This window comes from Drosophila erecta, unplaced genomic scaffold (genome assembly GCF_003286155.1).
Source record: "Drosophila erecta strain 14021-0224.00,06,07 unplaced genomic scaffold, DereRS2 tig00000092-arrow-pilon, whole genome shotgun sequence".
Lineage (NCBI taxonomy): Eukaryota > Metazoa > Arthropoda > Insecta > Diptera > Drosophilidae > Drosophila > Drosophila erecta.
In genome coordinates this window covers 7,121,298-7,142,102 of record NW_020825207.1, presented here as the reverse complement: position 1 = coordinate 7,142,102, position 20,805 = coordinate 7,121,298, and the positions used below count along the sequence as shown (strand labels likewise).

The 20,805-nt window shown below is 42.7% G+C and overlaps 2 protein-coding genes across 6 annotated transcripts in view; one reads left to right on the top strand and one right to left on the bottom strand.

The window, feature by feature from the left end:
• The window catches only part of LOC6549416 (protein Shroom), a 47,288-nt gene extending 31,262 nt beyond the window's left edge, over positions 1-16,026 (bottom strand). Inside the window, exons 1-2 of one of the 4 annotated variants that reach the window (XM_026979983.1) lie at positions 15,540-16,026; positions 4,211-4,504 (exon numbers count right to left, since the gene is read on the bottom strand). In XM_026979983.1, the coding sequence (XP_026835784.1) occupies positions 4,211-4,417 (207 nt within the window). In that variant the 5' untranslated portion in view covers positions 4,418-4,504; positions 15,540-16,026. The other 3 variants (XM_015156179.2, XM_026979985.1, XM_026979984.1) reach the window with 3 other exon arrangements.
• A 2,522-nt stretch (positions 16,027-18,548) lies between these two features.
• LOC6549417 (tudor domain-containing protein 5) lies at positions 18,549-20,744 on the top strand. Of its 2 annotated transcripts, XM_026980567.1 has the most exons (7): positions 18,549-18,912; positions 18,967-19,085; positions 19,155-19,284; positions 19,354-19,839; positions 19,900-20,102; positions 20,160-20,532; positions 20,590-20,744. In XM_026980567.1, exons 1-7 carry the CDS (start codon positions 18,721-18,723, stop codon positions 20,698-20,700), a joined length of 1,614 nt encoding a protein of 537 aa, XP_026836368.1. In that variant the 5' UTR covers positions 18,549-18,720; the 3' UTR covers positions 20,701-20,744. The 2 variants fall into 2 exon arrangements, with proteins under 2 accessions (XP_026836368.1, XP_001975650.1); XM_001975614.3 differs by having other exon boundaries at positions 18,967-19,284; positions 20,590-20,715.
• The last annotated feature ends 61 nt before the right edge of the window (positions 20,745-20,805 follow it).

Below are 20,805 nucleotides of genomic sequence, written 5' to 3'. Positions count from 1 at the left end.
GTTGGCATTAAAACGCGGAGAGTTTGAGTTGGATGGCAAGAATTTCAATGGACTCCACAGGCCACAGACGTCAGATGGCCACAATGTTAGCGGCCACTTTTGGCCAAAACAGCCACCAGACGAATGAATCTCCCGGCAATGGGAACGAGTCTCTCTCGTCTCCGTCACCGTTTCTTGCTGTTGACCTCAAAATTTTCGTGGCTCGAATGTCGCTTTGTCTGCCGCTTTGCTGGAGGAGAAACAAAAGTGAAATTTGTTGCTCGTGTGGGTTCAAGAACTAGCCGAAAAAACAACAAGAAACAGACAGCAGCCAACGGAAAATGAAATCGAAGTTGGCTAGGAGAGCAGAGCACCAACGGCACCTGGCCCAATGCATTTTCACTTGGCTTGTTAATTAATTAAGTCAGTGCGCGCGCTCATAAAGAAATCTTCATGCCCGATGGCCAGAAGAAGTGCATACAATGTGCGCCGCATTTCCATGTCCGGAACAATGGATTCCCACACCGAATCCGTACTTAAGTCAACAGCATAGCGACATACTCGTAGGTGAAATTTTCCACTACATTTTTCCGGGGGCAGTGTTGTTGTGCACCTGTCGCCAGAGCAGCGCAATTATTTGTTATAATTCTCTTATTTTTCTGCTGAAAAAATGCAAACCATCGACAGCTGAAGGGAAGAAGCTAAAGCTAAAAAGCCGGCGGTTCGAGTTCAAAGACAAGCCAAAACAATTTTGCTGGAATCTGGCTAGAATTTAGCGCTGGCAGGCGGCATTGTTGCAGCTTTTTGTTCATGTTGCTGCTGTTGCTGCTGCTGCTGTTGCTTTTGCTGTTTATGTTGCTGCTGATGTTGCTGCCGGACTGTTGGCATTAATTAATTGCAGAACTGAAGCCTCCTATGTGGCGTGTGGTGTGTGAGAAACAAGTTGAGAGCTGGGACTGGCGGACTTGGAGAACTAATGAGCGTTAAGAGTCGGGCTGAACTGAGCTGAGCTTGAAGCGTTCGACAGGCATTGGAAATTACAATGCAATAGAAGACTGGCTGAGGAAACGCCAGCGAACACGATGCTGAGATACTTTTCGAAAGTCTATATCACAGAATGGGCTGTAAGTGCTTGTAAAAATCCTATAAATTTTTTGAAAGACTTGAAACTTCGCCAAGTTCTATCTAAGAAAAGTGAATCTTTAATAAATTTAGATTTTAAGCTGAAACAATCCATTAATGACACCCCAAAGACTACCTCCTTCCATCATAAATGTAAAGACCTTCGATTCCGCCCAGAGTGCGAACCATGTAGGCGTGGTCCAGACCGCTTAGCCGCCCCTAATTGCGCAACTGAATGGGCCACTTCGGCTGGCGGAGATCTCTTTTGGCGAAATATGCGATCATTTCCGCCGCTAAAAGGAAAGCTCTGCGCGGAAATGAAGCGGCGATTAAGGTGCCCCACTGGCTTCAAGTTGATCAGCTCACGCTTCGGCTTTAGTCCCAACAAACACTTGAACCTGGCCAAGGTACATACATATAAAAAGCGATTCCAGTGCAGCGTCAAGTGCTTTGGCTGATTCGACAGAAAAAAAGAAGTAACAAAAAACAAGACCCAAGTGAAGCAAAAAAAGAAGCAAAACAGAGGAAAAAATCTTTACATCTATAACCAAAATATTTTTCTTTAGAAATCTGCGCATTCATCTAAAGCAAAGAAGAGGCTGAAGAAGAATGGACAGCGACGACCTTCGTCAAGCCCATTGGCAACTGCCCACTGGCCAGAGCCATAGCCATTACCCTCTACTTCTATCCATTACACAGTTGGCCCATTACCATTACAGTTTGTTTTGTCAGAGATTCCGGCACTAACGCTGGGGCGTGGCCACAATTAATTCGATTGCAGCTATAAATAGCCCCAAAGAGATTGCAACGCCCAGCGGCGCGATATAGGCGTTATAGGCGTTATAGGCGATATAGGTGCGTGGAATGTGGCCTAATCGATGCAAAAATATCTGAGCCAGGCCCCAAAACTAGTTCTAAGCTCGGAGGATCGACCACCGCCATCAATGGACGAGGTACTGAAGTCGGGGAGTACTTTCGAGCCAGCTGGAGTCTGGTCTAATAACTGGAACTAAAGCGTGCGCCTCGCCAGTAATTAGCGTTTGCGGAGACGCTCAAAATGTATGGAGAAATATGAAAAAAATAAAAACGTTACAAATGCCCGAGAATAAAGAGGTTCAATAACCTGCCAGCCAGGCATCGTCCATCGTCCATCGATCCGCGAATCGATCCATCTATCGATCGCCGCTTGGCCATTCTCTTTCGACTTCTATGCCAGGCCAGGCCCAAAGGCTATGAAAAATACTAAGATATCTTTGCTATTTTGCAAAGCCGAGAGGAAGGCGCAGAGATGATAACAATCGGCATATGAAGATGAAGATGGGGCCACAATTAAGAATGGAGATGATTAATCAAAAGCCCCCTGCAGACGGAGCTTTCGGTGATAAGGTCAATGCTGTTCCAATTCTCAGCCACATTTCTCCAGCTTCGCCCAGCTATCATCAACACGATCGGCTGCACTGCGAAAAATCGAGGGAAATTGGAACGAAGTTCGGGAGTATTACAAAAAAGTCACACGTAACATTATATTTTTAAAATGATGAGTACAGTCAGGTGCTTTAATTTTCCACATTTTTTTCCATCATCTGTGTTGCAAGATCAATTATTACTGCTAGGTGCGTCCAGTTTGTAACAGTGCACCATCATCTAGAAGCTATGTTCTTAGCATTCTGCTCCGTTCTGTTCACAACCTCTTTTCCTCACATTGCTCTTTTTTCTTCTCGGGTTTCCTCGATTCTTTGTGCCACGCTCGGAGGCAACATTTAATTGATCGGATTCACTTTGATTGATCGGATCGTCGCTGTTGATAATGGTACCGTTAATTTGGTAAATTATTTTGCATTTCAGACGCAACCCAATCCATTTTCCAACGTGTGGCATTTACTGCCACACAGTGGAGCAGTGGAGCATCGAATGGCGGCCGATGGCGGGATTACACAGCGGCCCTGGCTCCAAATAATTCAGTTAAGGTTAATGGGTGACGGGGCAAATCAAACAGAATCGAGGCACATAGATATGTATGTATGTAACCCTACATATGGCCGTGTGTCTAATGGAGAATGGGATCATTGGGGGCACGTAAAGCAGAAGTGAAAGACTCCAAAAATATTCTGGGAATTTGGCAGCCACAAAGTAATCATTAAAAGTAATTATTCTATTATGCGTGGCACCACAAGATACTCGCCTATAGCCGGGAAAAATACACAAGTATGGGCCACTTTCTTTTCAACGCCAGCAACGCTAGTACATAAAATAAATTTTAATTATTTGTTCATGCTTGATTTAATCTATTTAAATGCACATTTTCCGTTTGAAAGTAATACCAGTTTAATGACTTCGCGGATATTCGCGGCTTTACTCTCAGAACCGCACCTTGGGCCACATTTCTACAGCTTCCTTATCAAACTCCATGCCTTGGATCGTGTGCAGAAAAAAGGCACCAAAACAAGAAGTACTCATTCATTCATTTGGCATCGAGAAAACCACTTCACACGCCAGTCGACATGCCTACGGCTTCATTCATGGCCACTTGTCCAATTAATAACTCGCATCCTGCGGAGGAGAGGGATGGGGAGTGCTCGCTTCATGATCGATCAACGGATTCCCCAGATGATCCCCAAAAATAAACAATGGTAAATGTACCGTTCTCCCGAATTTTTTGTCTTATTTTTCGCCCCACTGAGTGACACAGAGTGGATGCTGGAGGGTATCGAAAACGAAACTTCCCGGGTTGGGCAATGCAAATGGAGGTCAGGCCCATAATTCAATTAGGAACCTGCAGTGGTCCGAATATCGAAAACCGAATTCCCAGACTTTGAAACCACTGTGCGTGGGTTTCATTTCGCTTCGTTTCATTTGTTTGCTTTTCGATATTGGTCGATTTTTGTTCGAGCCTTCACTTTTGTTTCATTTTCTGGCCGAAAGCCGGCTCTTTCGGCTCTTTGGGCCTCTGACTCAGACCGTGTGCTATTGGAATTCTGCGCGCTTTTGAGGATTTATTAACAAGAATAATAAAAACAAGAAGCACACACAACTCAGACGGCCAGAGAAAAGAAAACCGAAACCGGTTGCTTAAAAAAAAAAAAAGTGAAAAATAGAGAGAGAGACTTACCTGTACAGAACCGGCGACCGATGCGGAACTGAAGCTGGCATTGCTGTTGCTACTCCGGCTGCTAGCCCCATTGCTATCCTTGAGCAGGAGCTTCGATACGGACACCACCGATATCTTATTGTTGTTCTCCGGCTCCATTTTGGCCAAGTTCTTGGACTCGCCCACTTCGGAGCCGCTTCCGTTCTCCTTGTGATTGCGCATTTTCATTTAGTTTTTCTTTCGCTTACTGCTGACGATCGCTTGCTGTGATTAGAGCTGCCGGATTTTCATTTCAATCTCATCTTTCGGCCACCTCTGAGAAGGGTCAGACAGACAAGGTTTATGAGGTTGATGGTATCAAAGAGTTGTTTATGTTTATTGTAAGTTAAAGGTCCGTACGTTTCCCAAAAAGAAGTGCTGCCTTCAGTTATGGAATTTATGTTTAGGGTAGAAGCTAAAGTTCCATTGACAATATTATTGTTTCTGAGATCCTGGCTTTATTTAAATATTTCATGCTAAACAATTGAACACTTTTAGTTTGGCTGTGGGCTATCTCGTTTGTTTTGCAACCAGGCCAGGAATTATTTTTTAGTTTTCAGTTTTTTCTCCCCCTTCTTTTTTTGGTTTTTTTGCTGATGTGATTGTGCGATTAGAGCTGCCCGATTTTCATTTCAATCTCATTTTTCGGCCACCTTTTGACAAGAGTTATGATGTAAGCGAAAAATACACGAAATTATATGTGTTAAATTATTTTAATTTGGTCTGGCGACATTTTTCCGTGGCGGCTGGACTGTTGGATCGTTGGATGTGGCTGCTTTGCACTTTTATATCTGTTATCGGGTCCGGTCCGCAACTCGCATCTTTGGAATGCAGTGCAGCCAAACCAGTAAGACGAATCCACATAGACGCCGGCCGAAAGAGACGGCTATGTGGCGGCAGAAAGAGACGGGTGGAGCGTGTCCGCGTTGGATGCGGAGGGAAAATTGAATCGATTTCTGTTGACTGCGTCCGTAAATATTTGTTGAGTTATTTGGGTTTTTGTGTAATAAGTTGAGCGTATTATGTGTGCGGTAAAACACGAGAAAAAAGCAGAAGAAATATATATGTATTGAAAAAAGTGAACCAGGTTTACATAACATTGACCCACGAGGCGCGAGAAGAGTCAAGTCAAGTCAAGTCGAGAGGAGACGAGACGAGACGTTACCAATATGCAGTGAGGCGACGCTAAGGGGCCTAAGCCAATAAACAAGTTTTTGTTGTGCATTTTCATATGCGATTTGGCGACTGCATTTCGTTTCGTTTCGTTTCGATTCGGTTGGACAGCATATAGCCACATTTAACATATAGCCTATAGCATATAGCGTTTGCTGTGAAACGGCCCACGCAGTTGGCTCTTTCAAATGTCATCGTTTTCTGTATGGTTTCCATGCAAATTGATGTCCATTAAAGCCGCAGTTGCAGCTGCCACTTCTCGCCCGTAAACTTCGAGTGTTTAATGCATAATTATGAGCTGCTGCTGCGCCGGCCCATAGAACTGGAACTGGAATTGGAACTGCACAGGCTTCAGCTTCAGCATCGAGAGACATCGGAAGGCATCGGAAGGCATCGCCATCGCCATCGCCATCGAGTATCGAGTAGTGCTCCTACTTGGACGGCCAAGCAACTCCTAGGCTCTGAAAACTGGATTCTGCCAGGCTGTTGACAAACCCAGACACAAAACGAACACTGAGCTACACTGGCCGGAACATAATCCTTTCGTTGCCCGGAATCGAGTTCTGACAGATTACAAATATCGCAAGTTCTGACTGAGTATTTCCTTAATTCCATGTAATCCATAGCCGTTCTAATTACAACATAGGAAACTTAGTCAAAAGTGGGTTCATCAATATCAAGTTTTCTGTTTGTGAAGCAATTTTCTCCCAGTGCACAGTCAGAAGACCTAGGCCTAAGCAAGAAGCCTCCGAAGAGGAAGCCTGTTTTCGGGATGGGGGCAAAGTACCTGGTAGATAAATCTGCTTGCAGCAGCTTCAAAAGTGCAATGACATTGCTAAATGCACTTTTATGCCCCCTGGTCCCTCCACTTTCGACTGCGAACTCTTACCAACTAATCGCCAATTTGTTAATTATGGCCTTGGCTAGAATTGTTTGATTTTCAGTTGATCGTTCGGTTCCGAAACTTTTGCCGACAACTGCGTGATTGCTGTTGAAATGACTATCTGGCCAGCGAAATTAGACACTTTTGCTGGCCACAAAATTCCACGTCAAAATGCAAAATGCAGAATGACAAAAAACACAAAAAATAATGCGGAAAACATGCAAAATCGGAGTGGCGCCAGCGAAATGAGCACACACACCCAATCCCAATCCCAATACCAAATGCCCAATACCCAATAGCAATACCAAGTGCTAGTCGGTTCCCAGTGCCCAGTTCCAATTCCAGTTAGCAGCTCCCCAGTTCGAGTCCCCAGAACGGGTTTTTATAGTCAGCCAATCGATGGCGAGGTCACAAATGTCTAAATGGCCCCGCCAAAGCGAAACGCATTGATCTCTATTAGCAAATAATGTTCGGCAGATCCAGAAGATACAGTGCTCAAAGTAAACATCGCATTAAACACGGTTCCAACAACTTCCTATTTGACGGCTGATATCTTAATCTCCGCAACGAGCATTTCTTGAAAGGACAATAAATCACAGAGATATTGTTTTGGCAACCTTCGGTTCCCTTCTTGAACTGTGACCCCTGTTTCCACTTCACTTGGCCAACTGTTTGCCTATCAGCTTAAACGTATCTGCCGAATATTACCCGCTGCATAGGTGGTCGGTCGCATTCCGGAGAAGACTGATCCGAGATTGAGATGCCCGGATACCTATGCACGAGTATACCTGTTAGCCAGCGGCATGCAAAGCGGCCCAAAGGTCGTCGTAAATCCAAGTTGTACTCCGCACCGTAGTGTCAGCCACTAACAAGCGTAACAAAGCAGCACAAAGATGAATGGAAACTGTTACCTGCCGCCCGGTTATGTGTTATGATTATGTACCTGGGCGGAGGTGTTGGTTTGGCCAGGCTGCTGTCTTTGCTTTGGTGGCTTCCAGCGGCACACTTGGAAAAATCCACCCAAAAATGCAAAAACCGCAATACGAGTATGCTCCATATTCCCAGCTCATGTTGGATATTTAAACTAAATCGAGGTGAAGTCTTTTGGTATTTCATGTGTGTAACTTGTAACTGGTTTAATTCCAAATTGCATTTATAAGTCGACCTATGCTTATTTCAACTTGTATGCATTGTTTTTCATTTGAAAGGCTTCTAATATTTCGCACTGTGCACTCCCAACATTGCCGACTCATTATAATTTTGTCAATTCTCACACAACTACCTGTTGCAGAAACATTCACACAAAGGTGAAGATCACGAGGCATTCACACTACACGAGTCCAAAGCAAAGGGAAATTATGGATGGTGAGGGATTGGGGTTGGTGGCGGGGGGCGGAAGCAGACGCATAAATTTACAATTAAATGCAATTCGTTCGCTGGATTTCCGCAAAAAAAGGGCCTGGCAACATGGGCAATTGCAACCTGCTGCAAGTTCAACGCTTTCTTTAGTGCTCCGCCGCGCTTGGCTTGCAGCAAATAACAAAAAGATGGAAAACGAAATGGGAAAAAGATATTCCCAAGCCGCGCTTCTTGGTAGTTGCAGATGGTGAATACACCCACAGCTCGAGAAACCCTCGCAAAAATGCCCCATGTAGTGTGAAAGAGCCAGCAGGAGCCAGAGTGTGAAAGAGAGGCAAGGCGCAGATTTGAAACTCATTCTTCGGGCTCTGCAGCGGCATTTGTTTATGATCCTGTCAACTAAGAACTGCCTAAGCAGATCCCGCGATCCCGTCAATTGTTCCACCTTACTTCCGTCGGATCTCGGCTTTCGGCATTGGGCATTCGGATCCCAGAGCCCACATCCTTGATCCCAGATCACAATCTCGCAGCAGGATGCTACATCTCTCGCTTGCCCGGGGAAGTTGTAATTGGTTTGGTAAATTGCGAAGGTCGTTGGCTTCAGCAACAAGGTCGTTCGTTTTGCTTATCATTTCGTTATTTCCACAACAACAGTGAGATGCTGGCCCAAGGTGGAAAGTATCTGGTCTATGGATACAGCAGATACAAATACACACGTACAAGTGGTATGGAGCACAAATATTTGCTTAGCGAATTCCTCGCACTCTATGCAATGCCTGTACGAATTTGTAAAAACTTGGAAACCCCAGAAATCTAAGAATAACTGTAGGAAACTTATTATAATATACTGGAATATTTCTTAGCAACAACTATTTGTAGCTTGCTTGTATTAACTCTACCTACATAAGATCTGTAAATTATGTGCAATAAAACCAGGCAGTAAGCCCCAAAGAACAAGCTACTTTGCGTATTTCCGTATAGTTTTGAAAGCAAATATGCGCTATTAGTTAAAGGAAATAATCATTAAAACAACTATTTATGGCCGACCATTTTTGGAAGGCTTATGTTATTCACTTTAAGCATTCCTGTAGTCTTAGAAAGTTTGATCGCTTCGAAAAGAACTGTTGTGGCTTTTACCTCTGGTAAATCTTCTCCACCTCACATTCCGTTCTATCTCAAATAATGATGAAATGGCAATTTCTTAGGAAGTTATTTTTCGGACTCGTTGAATTCCTCTGGTGATGGTGCTCGCCCCTATATCATTGCCACTGTTTATTTGCTTAGCTGGCAAGGCGGTCGCAAAGACATATACATTTTATTTTTTGCGAAATTTGGGAAAACACTCTGCATGTTGCTTTCCCGAAATTTCAGCTTATTATGTGAGGAATTTACAACTCCAACGACACAGATCTGATGTAGATGTTTCACTGGGTCTCTGTTTCGGTTACAGTTCCACTGATGTTTGCACTACTTAGTTGTGACAGATAAGATTATAATTAGTCTTAGCCTGGCAAGCCGGCAACAGCGCACGATAAGATAAAACTCTCCATGGATAGAGGTAACTGGGGGAAACTGGGAAGGTGAAGCAGAAACGGGTTGCCAATGAAGTTGACGACTCGAGTAGGCTGGTAGTGGAAAGCAGATAGAAAAGCCAGTTGTCAAATATGGCAAGGTCGCCTCGCAGCGCATTCCACGGATGTTTTTGTTTGCCTTCCTAATTAAATAGATCATCGGCAAACCAATTGGCGCTCGACAACACATCTCTATAATTTAATCAATCTTCCAACGTCAATCACATAAAAGACCCAAAGACAAAACAAATTTTACGCATTTCGAAATGAGTTCAAAACACCCAAAAGCCAAATGTTCGTCACTGAATGCCGCCGAGTGTATTGAACTCGGTCTTTGCTCCACCTCCACCTTTACCACCAGATCCACCTACCTACCTTCCTGCCTACACGTCGAAAAAATCTAAGTGCGTTTGCTATTGCCCTTGAGGTTTAGAAAGCATTTTTATAAGATACCATACGAATATGTTATATTATATGTGTTGCATAAAGAAAACATAATAACAGTCTATGACTTTCTTCTTAGGATTCTTCTATTGTAATTATTCCAGAGAAACATCCTAGAGCTGTACTATTCTAAATAGTCTAAATACTATAGACTTTTTCTCTGTGTAGCAAACCCCCCATTCCTCCCACAAATCGCTGGCAAGTTGAGCAAACAAGTTTGCTTGGAAATTCTTGAGTAGTATTCGATGTTGATGCTAAGCGATCCCCCCATCCCCTCGCCTGCCGTCGGGACAGTTGATAAGTCGTCACATGGAAACGACATGGAAACCCTACGCCTGCTCCGAGTTCCTTCCCCTCAGAATGGGACCCGCCCATTCCCAGAGTCTCCGATTAACGCCCACTTTCCCTGGATTGCACTGCAGAACTGTCACCTGGGCGGAGGGGATTTGAATTATTATTTCTGCCCCTCCGGCTCTTTATCATCCGTTATCGCTGGCAGAATCTGAATCGGATTTCTTTAGCACTCGAGCATTTGTTTTCTCCTAGCTTTGTGGTCTATGCAAATTTTCCACTGACTTGCGGCCTCTGCCTCGGTTATTGTTTAGGCCAATTCAGGCCAAACTCTGCATTTAAATTACATTGAATACGTTTTATCAAGCAAGTTGATCGATTAAACGGTAGTCTAATAACTAAGGCAGTTATAAAGCTTGAGTTCTATCTTAAGCTTTATTCAAAAGAACTTGAAACTTGAACTATTAAAATTTAACTTGAATTATATATTAACATGTAGTGAACTTCCTTAGCATCCAAGTTCTCCTCGATTAGTAGCACCTTTGTTCGTTTTCCATATCAGTAACCTAATTGTTTCCATTTCTTTAGTTCACTCTACCTGCCTTATCAGCTTTTCAATTGCATTAGTGTTTTCCTAACCTTCTTTGTCCGAGTTCTAACACTCCTTAAAGTCTGGAAGAAAACACCTTCAGTTTCGAGTTCTCTCAATCTTTTTGGTGCATTTGCTTATGTAATTTCGCTGGTGGTCACACGAATCACCACTCAAAGATACATTTGCTGAATGAATTGTGTTTCTTACCGCAAATGTGTTTTCTTACTAATGGCAACCGTCGAAAATAATCCAAAACATGTACTGCCCGACACCTATTTTTATGGGGGAAGTTGGGGGGTTTTTATTTTGTAAGCTAGGTTTTATGGTTAAAGGTGTAGAAATGCAAACGAGATCGGTATGGTTTCGTCTTTTAAACTGACCCATGCCAAATTTGCAGCTGCTCTTGAGCTCCACCTTGTCTATATCCCCGTCTCTCTCTGACGCTCTTTCTTCCCGACTCTATCTGCGACTCCTCACTTGCAGAAGGAAGAAAGAAGAAGCAGAAGAAGGGGCAGAAGTTTTGAAGCGCGGAAAATGGCAAGCGCCAAAAACTGGTTGGAAAATCCCTGCTGTTGGGGGGAAAACTTGTTGAAGCAGCCACGAAAAAAAATGAGAAGACGCAGAAGAATACGCTGAAGATAAAGAAGAGGGAGAATCGAAAACTTCTTGCCACCCGCTAAAAGGCAAAACTAAGCTTTGTTTTTATGGCGGAAGAATTCTTCTCGCCTTGAAGGTTGATCTTTGTACACGGGTTTTTTTATTTTTGTTTATGTTTGCTGAATTTTGTAATTTTTCGGGCGCATTTTTACACGACACCTTTTGTTTTTCTCGCTTCTTATGCCGTTTCGTGCTTTTGGCCACTAATTGTTGTTGTTTGTTTATTCTCCCTTGTTTTTTACACGAGCTTGAGAGCTGATTAAACTTATTCACAGCATTTTCATTGAGTAGAAACTGCATTTAATTTTTTGTGCATTTTCGGTTGCTTCATTTTTTGTTAACTCACAAGCTAGCACACACACAGCCGAGCACGCGGGCACACAGGTACACAGTACACGGACACGAGCCCCGAATCGCGGGGCATGCAACGCTCTGGGTTTCCTTGGGTTTTCCGCTTTTCCTCACGAACTGCACGGTGCGAGAGCCAAAAGAAGACTGAAACTCGCGATCAGGCAAAGCTCGTGTGCCACATGGGTCTACCAATCGGACTCGTGCTCACTCTCCCACCGGCTCTCTCGGAGATTGCGAAAATGCAGCAGACCTCTTTGAGCACACTCCAAGTGCACGACTTTCCTATTACCATGTAATGTAAGTGTGATTGAAGAATTACGCTGAACAACCGATTCCCCAAATCTTTCGGGTAATAATAAAATTAATAATAAATAATTCAATTCTAAATGGAACATTTAACTTGTAACTTCTTTAAAGAAGTAAATATTTCAAGTAGTGCACACATATGAATATTTCATTAGTTCGACTGGGTAGTCATCCTTGTTTATTTGAGGATTGCACGTTTTGCGTAGTATGTTTTACTATTACATTATTGTTACATTCCTATTAATATGCCTATCATACCTTTCATTTTTAAGTTAGGCCACGTAAACAGCCAGCTGGAAATCAGTCCACCAGAGAGCCGGAGAAAGAGGGTATCGCTGTCTTGAGACACCTCTAAGCTGTTGTTGTTGTAGCTCTACCTGCGAGTGCGAGAGTGTGTGCGCGTGTGAGAGAGGGAGAGCGATGGGTTAAGACCCAGTGGTAAATTTAGTGCTAAATAATGGGGGTTAGAGCCTCTTATCAAGTAAAGCCACGGCAAACAGGTATATTTGTATTTCGTATTGAAAGTCACTTATCTCAGTGGCAGAGGGTACAACCGAGAGAGAGTCGGCTCTTTTCGCTCAGAACCTGTTGCCGTTGTCCAGTTCTCATTCATGGAAGGGGGGAAAGTGGGATTGATAGACTTCCAGACGGACAGAGAGAGAGAGAGAGAGAGAGAGAGAGAGAGAGAGAGAGAGAGAGAGAGAGAGAGAGAGAGAGATATGGCCAAGAAGCGAGCCAAGAACCTGTTGCGGCAAAATGGCCTGCAACTTAGCCAAAACCCAAAAAAAAAAGAAAAAAAAAACTGAGCCCGAAAAAGAAAACAAAGGGAATAGGAAGATCGTGTGGCAAGAACGAACAGCCAAAAGAGCCAGCGAATGAGGAAAGCAAGGGAAAACGGCTGATAAGCAAGGCCGTTGGGTCCAGTCTTTCAAAACTGAGTTCTTGAGGACTCCGATTCCGAATCCGATTCTGATTCTTATTCTGATTCACTCAAAGTTGATTTATGTTCTGTTTGCACTTTTCATTTTCAGCGCAAGTTGATTTTAATTAAGTGTGTGTGCTCACAGGAGAATCAGAAGATGTGGCAGAATACCCAAGACCACCAACGAAGTCGGGGTTTTGAACTTGAACTCCTTACCAAAAAAGATTTTAGAACAATACGATGTGTTTCTTTAAAAACTGCACGTTTTGGCTTGCAGCTAGCATGAATATTTATTGCCTTTCCTAATTCGTACAACATCGATATAGAGAGTTTTAACAGAAATAGTACTATTGTTTGTAGTGAAATACTTGATTGTAGGCTCACAGCTTGACATTGTCAATTTCATATTTCTAAATGCTTAAATCATCATCAAATTAGTGGTCTGAGTGAAAAAATATATTTGCTTAATAAGCAATATGCCCAAAAATGACATGAAACATATTTTTGGACAAAAGTCCCAAGAGTTTGATTGATATAACGACATATATGATGGTTTTATAAATCGATTCCTAACAGCACTTTGTTGAATAATAAATCTTCATCGACTGAATAAACCCTCTTGATAGATTATGATTAAAACTAGCAAAAAATATTTAATGGTTCCTACCTTTTGGTTGGGTTCAAAGCAAAGGTTCTTGGAAAAATGTTCTGACATATATTTTTCTTTAGAATATGCAACCCTATAATTTAGATTGTAGTATAGTGATAAATATACATATAGTGTATAGGCATTCTAATACATTATAAACATTTTTAAAAATCAAAGCAATGAAAAACTGATAAAAGATAATTTATAACTCTCAGAACTAGGAAGTAATCCAATTTAATTATAATAGGAAGTACATAAGAGTTAGACACATAATAGGCTGAATTTCAAGGAAAGAATCTAATTAAATTCGAACTTGAACCCTTTTAGGCCAAATCGAATTGGGCCTCAATCAGTTTATTGGGTATGACCGAACCGTTAAATCGAAAGCTCTCGCATATCGCACGCAAACCAGGTGCTAATGAGGCATTTTGTTTCTGCTTTTGGCTAATTTATTGTTTACGGCCGTGTTAAGAGAGTGGCGCAGATTTAACGGTACAAGCGAAAGGTTGGCCCAAACATGCAAATATCACTTCGCCAGAATCCCGAACCCAGAACAAAGCCCAATCAATGGCTTTAGTCTAAGCACGATGTTTATTTCCAGACAGATCATAGATCTTCATTTTCTGTTCTTCTATTTCCGATTGGTTCATTGAACGATTTTAGACGATCTTTTTTTGGGATCTGACCCATCTGCAATCGCATGGTACAACACCTCCCCATCCGCATTCCCGATCCGCGGTTCGCACCTCCAGTCGTCATTCCCAATTAATCATCGCTTTGGCTTGTTGATCCAATCGCATTTGCTTTGCAAAAGACACAAGAGCGTTACAAACTGGGAAAGTGCGAAAGAGAGAGGGCGAAACACGTTTATGGAGGGGGTGTACACGGTAAAAATTTGCGGTTTGGCATTTAAATATTAGTAAAGTAGATAACACCGATGAGTAATGCATCGGTAAAATAATGCATTTTAAAAATAATTTAAGCAACTTGTTTGAATTTGGACAAAATGTTTTCTGTAAAACAAAAATTTGTAAGTATGATGTTTTAAAAACTGGACCAATTTCCATAATTAATAAGATACAATAATATAGAATGCAAGAGCAAAACGAATTTTTTGGTAGTAAGCTTACATGGGTATATGACAATAACTATTTTGTGTGAACAAGAAAGTCAAAATTTCTCGCAGTGCTTTCAAAGGGAAGCTTGGAATGTGCCGAGACTATCAATCAATCGGCTCTTGCCCCCTTCCGACCAAATTCGGTCTATTGTCCGGCGGCTGTTACCAAATCCGTAGACCGGCTCGACTTTCCATAGGAAAAGCCCGAAATCAGCCGAAGGTTATCGCTTATCCGGACTCCGATTCCAATTTCGTGGCCAGGTCCGATCTGTTTAAGCATTCAGGTGTGCGGAACGTGTGTGGAACACACCCTCATCGGACATGGGGACCCAGATCTCGATGTAGCGATACCGCACTGGAGACCCATTTAACGTGGGAATCCGAAACCTTCAAACACCAGGGCCCTTTTGCGAAAAAATGAGGAACAAAGTGTTTTGCTAGGAGCGGGCCCCAAATGTGAGTTGCATTTCAATTTCAGTGAGACGATGACGACGTCATCGACTTTTCTGCTCCATATGGCAGCAAATTTGCATTCAGCCATATGTCGCTTTTTATACCCGTCACTCGAAGAGTAAAAGGGTATACTAGATTCGTTAAAAAGTATGTAACAGGCAGAAGGAAACGTTTCCGACCATATAAAGTATACATATTCTTGATCAGGATCAATAACCGAGTCGATCTGGCCATGTCCGTCTGTCCGTCCGTCTGTCCGTATAAACGCCTTGATCTCAGGAACTACAAAAGCTAGAATGTTGAGATTAAGCATGCAGCTTCCAGAGACATAGACGCAGCGCAACTTATCCTAATCGGATTTTGAACTGGCATATCTCTAAATGTTTCTGCCGCAATTCTCTACAAATCTGCATTCAAATTTAGAAATTTATTTTTTTTAAATTTTTTTGTAATTTTTCCGATGTATAATGTTGTAGAAATTCGATAACTCAACTTATCTTAATAGTATTTTAAAGTGGCATATCTCTTAATGTTTGGACTCACCCGCTATTGGCAGCACTGTGGTTTTAGCCTCCGAATTTATCCGGATGCCCTAAATCAGCCGGATTTTCCACGCATCTTCTTCAATCCGGGGGATCATTATTACCATCATTGTGTAGTGTCCAGGAATCGTGGAAATGCTGTGCGGATCCGGGGAAATTGGATGCCCTGGGCGAAGAACCACTGCGGAAACAAGGTTTCTTCGCAGCTTAGGTAGCCCGTTTGAGAAGCGCAGAGGAGGGCTTTTCGAAAACTCGAGGTTCTGCAGCTGCTTAGGTAGTCCATTTGTGAAGTGCACTTCGAAAATTCGGTGCGTGCGATGACTGCTTAGGTATCCCGTTTGAGAAGCGCAGAGGAGGGCTCTTCGAAAACTCGGGCTATTCGGTAGCTGCTTAGGTAGCCCATTTGAGAAGCGCAGAGGAGGGCTCCTCGAAAAATAGGTGCGTTCAACGGCAGCTTAGGTAGCCCGTTTGAGAAGCGCAGAGAAGGGCTATTCGAAAACTCGGTGCGTTCGATGGCAGCTTAGGTAGCCCGCTTGAGAAGCGCAGAGGAGGGCCAAAAACTTTTGGCTCGACCACAAACCGAGAAAAACTGTTACGCCCACACTTTTGAGAAATGTTTTGATATTTTTTCACTTTTTTATATATCGTGTATATTTCTGTAGACTTGCCAAAAAACTGTTTGCCACGCCTACTTTAACGCCCACAAACCACTCAAAACTCTCACGCCCACACATTTAACAATTTTTTTATTTTTTGTATTATTTTGTTCCCCCATTTTAAACCGATATTCTAGAAAATTTTTTAATTTCTCGTTTGCACTTCCTCTAGCTGAGTAACGGGTATCGGATAGTCGGGAAACACGACTATAGCATTCTATCTTGTTTTTTCTCTGGTCGAAGGGGGAATGCATGGGGGCATGGCATTTTTAATGTCAAGCAACTGGCCGGCATGCCAAAGGTATTATGACACACATTTCAATTCAATTTTTAGATAAAGATGCGGCTGCAGTTCGTTTTTTTTCGCTCCTCAAATGTGTGTATTTTTGAAAAACAAAAAAAATGCAACAAAGACGGACGGTGGACAGCGGACGGTGGACGACATTTGTGTGGCCGGGCACTGAAGTTCCGCCATTGGCGATGATGTAAACATCAAAAACAGATACAGTCTCCCGACCCATATGTATCTTATGGGTACAGTAAATAGTAGATAAACGGGGCATTACAACCTATGAATCGGGAAATCAATTGGCTTCCATCACATTCGCTTCTGAGTGTATATTTTCTTAAGTGGTCAAAAATATCTCCCTAAAACGGAATTCTTGAATTAAAGTAAAATTAGATTTACTTATATTTAAATTTGATTTAAGTGCTGATAGATATTGAACTAATCCTAAAATGTTTAAGAATCAAAAGCAGAAGTGGCACAGTAGTCCACATATTTTATGCTCTCGCTTAGGCCATAATTCTGCTCTTGGCCAATGACAACTGTGGCAATATGCCTGGAAGATTGGACCCAGATCTTCAGATCGAATCGAACCAGCGGCCGTCCTATAACCTGGTGGCATTTGCTGCGGGCTATGCTTCGGATTGTCAGTTGGCCAGTCAGGCAGCCAGGCAGCCAGGCAGTCAGTCAGTCAGTCAGTCAGTTAGCCAGTTCGTCTAATTGGATTTGCGCGCTTGTGCGTAACTATAAATCACACACGAACACAGGCAAAAAGATGGAGCCGTGGAGCAGGGACAACCGGTTTGATTGCCAAGTCACCCGCTCATAGCCAACTGCAGAGATCCCATCGAGCTTTTTTCCTCCTCAACTCAACTATTTGTAAAGTGACCAAAACGGTAACAACAAAAACCACAATAAAGTTGAATGTTGTTGCTGTTGTTCCAGTTCTTGTTTCCCCACAAACAATATAAAGAATATAATTATGCGGCTGCATAAAAACCCAAACGTATCTGCTTACGCAACCCAGAAAATGTGGAAGAGCCGCTTGTAAAATTTACATGGCACAAGGCCTCTTTGCCGGTCGTGTGAAAATTATTAATGGAGCCACTGTCTACAATGTCTCCGGACAAGTTCATGTGTCATGTGTGGAAAGTGTTGGCACCTTCCCGGAATAACTCCATTTCTTGGGCGGGATTTGGGCTATGATTTATCTGCCCACCGCCCAAGTTGTAAGCGGATGTTGTAACAACCAGCACTTGCAAATCTAAATGGCCAAGTTCTAGCTAAAAAAGTTGTAAATGTCTATGGAAACATCGAGTCAAAGATCAACTCAACCTGATCCGATCCCAAAAAAAACATGCCATTTGCCGGTGGTCTTCCATCAAGCCCCACATGTGACTTGAACTTACGCTGAACTTGTAGCTTCCTTCAGCTACTTGAGTTTCACAAGGAAGGACGTCTGTTGGGGGTATAGAATTACATAAAACAACTACAGGAGAAAGAACTGAAACGAAAGCTAATACCGCCATATGGCTCAACCGGTTTTAAAAGTGGCGCCAATCGGTCATATGTGTGGGGGTACGGCAACTCTAGCTAACCAAAAACTTTTGTGTTTTTTTTTGCAAAAGAATAAAATTTGGATTTCAAATTTTCAATAAGCTTGTACCAAACTTTGTTTAAAAAAAAACATAAGTTTGGATGTGGCTGGAAATTTCTCGTAGGTCGTCTTAATATCTGGCAGCACGGTGCTATCGATAACAGTGAACGATATTTACTCTAAATATTCACACAAGATATTATGAGCGCCGATACTTATTGGTTGGTTAAACTATCGGCGGTAGAGTTTCAAATGTAATTTTAAAATATCAGGTCAATAAAATGTACGATATAGTTTATAAAAATATTTCATATTAATGACATATGTATATAAATAAGCGAATAAGCCGTGGTTAAAAAAATTGTATGTCATTGATACCAGTTTCTAGGAAATTTTCATATTTTGAAACATTACGCTCATCATTGCAGTACAATTCATTTATATACTGGATAAGCAAGTCGATCATTTCTAGACTTAATCGATATCTGCAATGCTTTGGCTTGGCAACTCTAGTTAACAGTTAGCTGGATTCATTAGTTCGAAGCATGGCCGCCGCGCTTTTTACGAATCATATTAGTGAATTCTTGTGAAATATTCATACAGCAAAAACTTTTTACTGCAAAATCACAAGCATTTATTCAGCATGGACGATCGCGGAGTGTTGAGCCTTGTGAAGAAGGTAGTCCACTCGCTGGTGGTGTCCTCACCAGAAAAAATGACCATCGAGAAGCTGATGCGGGATTACCGCAGCGAAGAGGGCTGTAGTTTGCCCTACAGGGAGCTGGGATTCAAAGACGCCGATTCCTTCCTCCGATCCATTCCGGATACGGTAAAGGTAAGTTAATGAATACATCCAAATAAGCATTATAATAATACAACCAATTACCAGTTGATGGGCCATGGACCAATGGCATTGATAACTCCAGTAGCCACTGCCAAATCGGCGCACATTCAGAAACTAGTCCATGACCAAAAGAAGTCCAGGAGTCGAGGCTCTCACAAACCCAAGTATTGCTACGCCTCCGAGCGATCCGATCTGGTCTTTATTAACGAAATTGTCCGTAAAATGAATAACAGAAACATGCCGCCTCGAACTTATCAGAGGCTCAGCAATCTCAATCTTCCTGTTTCGTATCCCAACTATAATCGACTGATATATCCCGTCTACGCCAATATAAACGAAATAATCTGCGCCGGACTGCAGCAGGTGCAGTATAATCATCTGCAGTACAACCATTATCTTCAGTCGTTGATTAATCCGTATGCCTTTCCGCAGAGTACCTTTAGACCCCAAAGGCCAAGCTTTTCCTATAAAGACAAATCTGAGCCGTTAAGAGTTAATAATTGGTCGCAGAACGGCCTGAAACCGGAGCCCCTAAAAGACCACATCCACCAGTCACAAGATGATTCAAAGAGTGGCTCTACTGAGAATAAGCAAGTCGAGCCTGCTCAGGAATTAGAGGAAGAAAACCAAGCATTGGCCCAAGCGTTTGAAAACCAATCTGTGGATGTTGCTCCCATTGGATACCAAGAGAAGCCAGAGTACGAGGTATATGAGGCTGATGAAGAGGAACTTGTAAGGAACCTCTTCACCTCTGATGAGGTTAAAGATCCAGAGAAGGAAGATGAAGCGATGGTGCCCGTTTCCAAGTCCACAATTCAAAAGATTGCTGTCAAGCCTCTGGAACGCCAGAAGTATGTCTTTGACTACGTGTCCTCTGACGATGGGGAAGATGAAAGTGCCATTCCATCTAATGCTGTGGTAGGGTATATGATGATTTCTATATAAAGCATTATTGATACTAGGCTTCTGTTATTGCAGGACGATCGAGTTCTAGGCGTTGACTATCCTACGGATTCGGTTCGTTCTGATTTCACACTGCCTGTTCGCGATATTGAGTCCGTTATCGAGTTACAGCAGCGTATTGAGGTGCAGTTGGTGAGTTTGGTCAATCCACACAACTTCAGTTTCTGGATATACAACGAAGAGTTTAATGACTACAAGGCACTGTATGCCAATATGCAGTAAGATATCAATATTAACATTAGGAGAAACATTACAATATATATTTTTTTCTGTAGGATGTTTTATGAAAGTCATGACACGGATAAATACACAATGCCAATGAGTTTGATAAATACGGATCATCTCTGTGTGGTGCGCTCCAGCTGCACGAGAGCCTGGGAAAGAGCCAAAGTAGTAGGCTACCAGCCCAGTAACAGGGGAATGACGATCGAGGTAGAACTGGTTGACAAAGGGGACATAATCTGCGTGAGCCACCAGCATGTCAAGTTCCTGCTAAAGCAGTTTGCGTCGCTGCCACCGCAATGTTTGGCCGGGCGATTGGCCTTTATAACGCAATGGAAGGCTCCAAACTGGCCGGCAGAAGCTGTCAACTGCTTCTACAAGATGGTATCCTTTCGCAGACTTTACGCCAAGGTAGAAGCTATTAAGGTAAGTCGATAAATCCCGACTGTTTAGGAAAACGCGATATACATTCCACCTTTGCAGAACAATATTGCCTATCTTGTGCTAGTGGATCCGGAAACACATGCACACGCTGTCAATTTAAATAGGTCGCTCATAGACTCCGGTTGGGTGCGTCGCTGCATAAGTGCATAGACTTTTATCATATTGATATTTCACTCATTACCACTTATGCGAATTTAATGTCCACTCTTAGTGTTAAGCTCAATTCAAATCTCTGTCGTTTCGACATGGATGTCG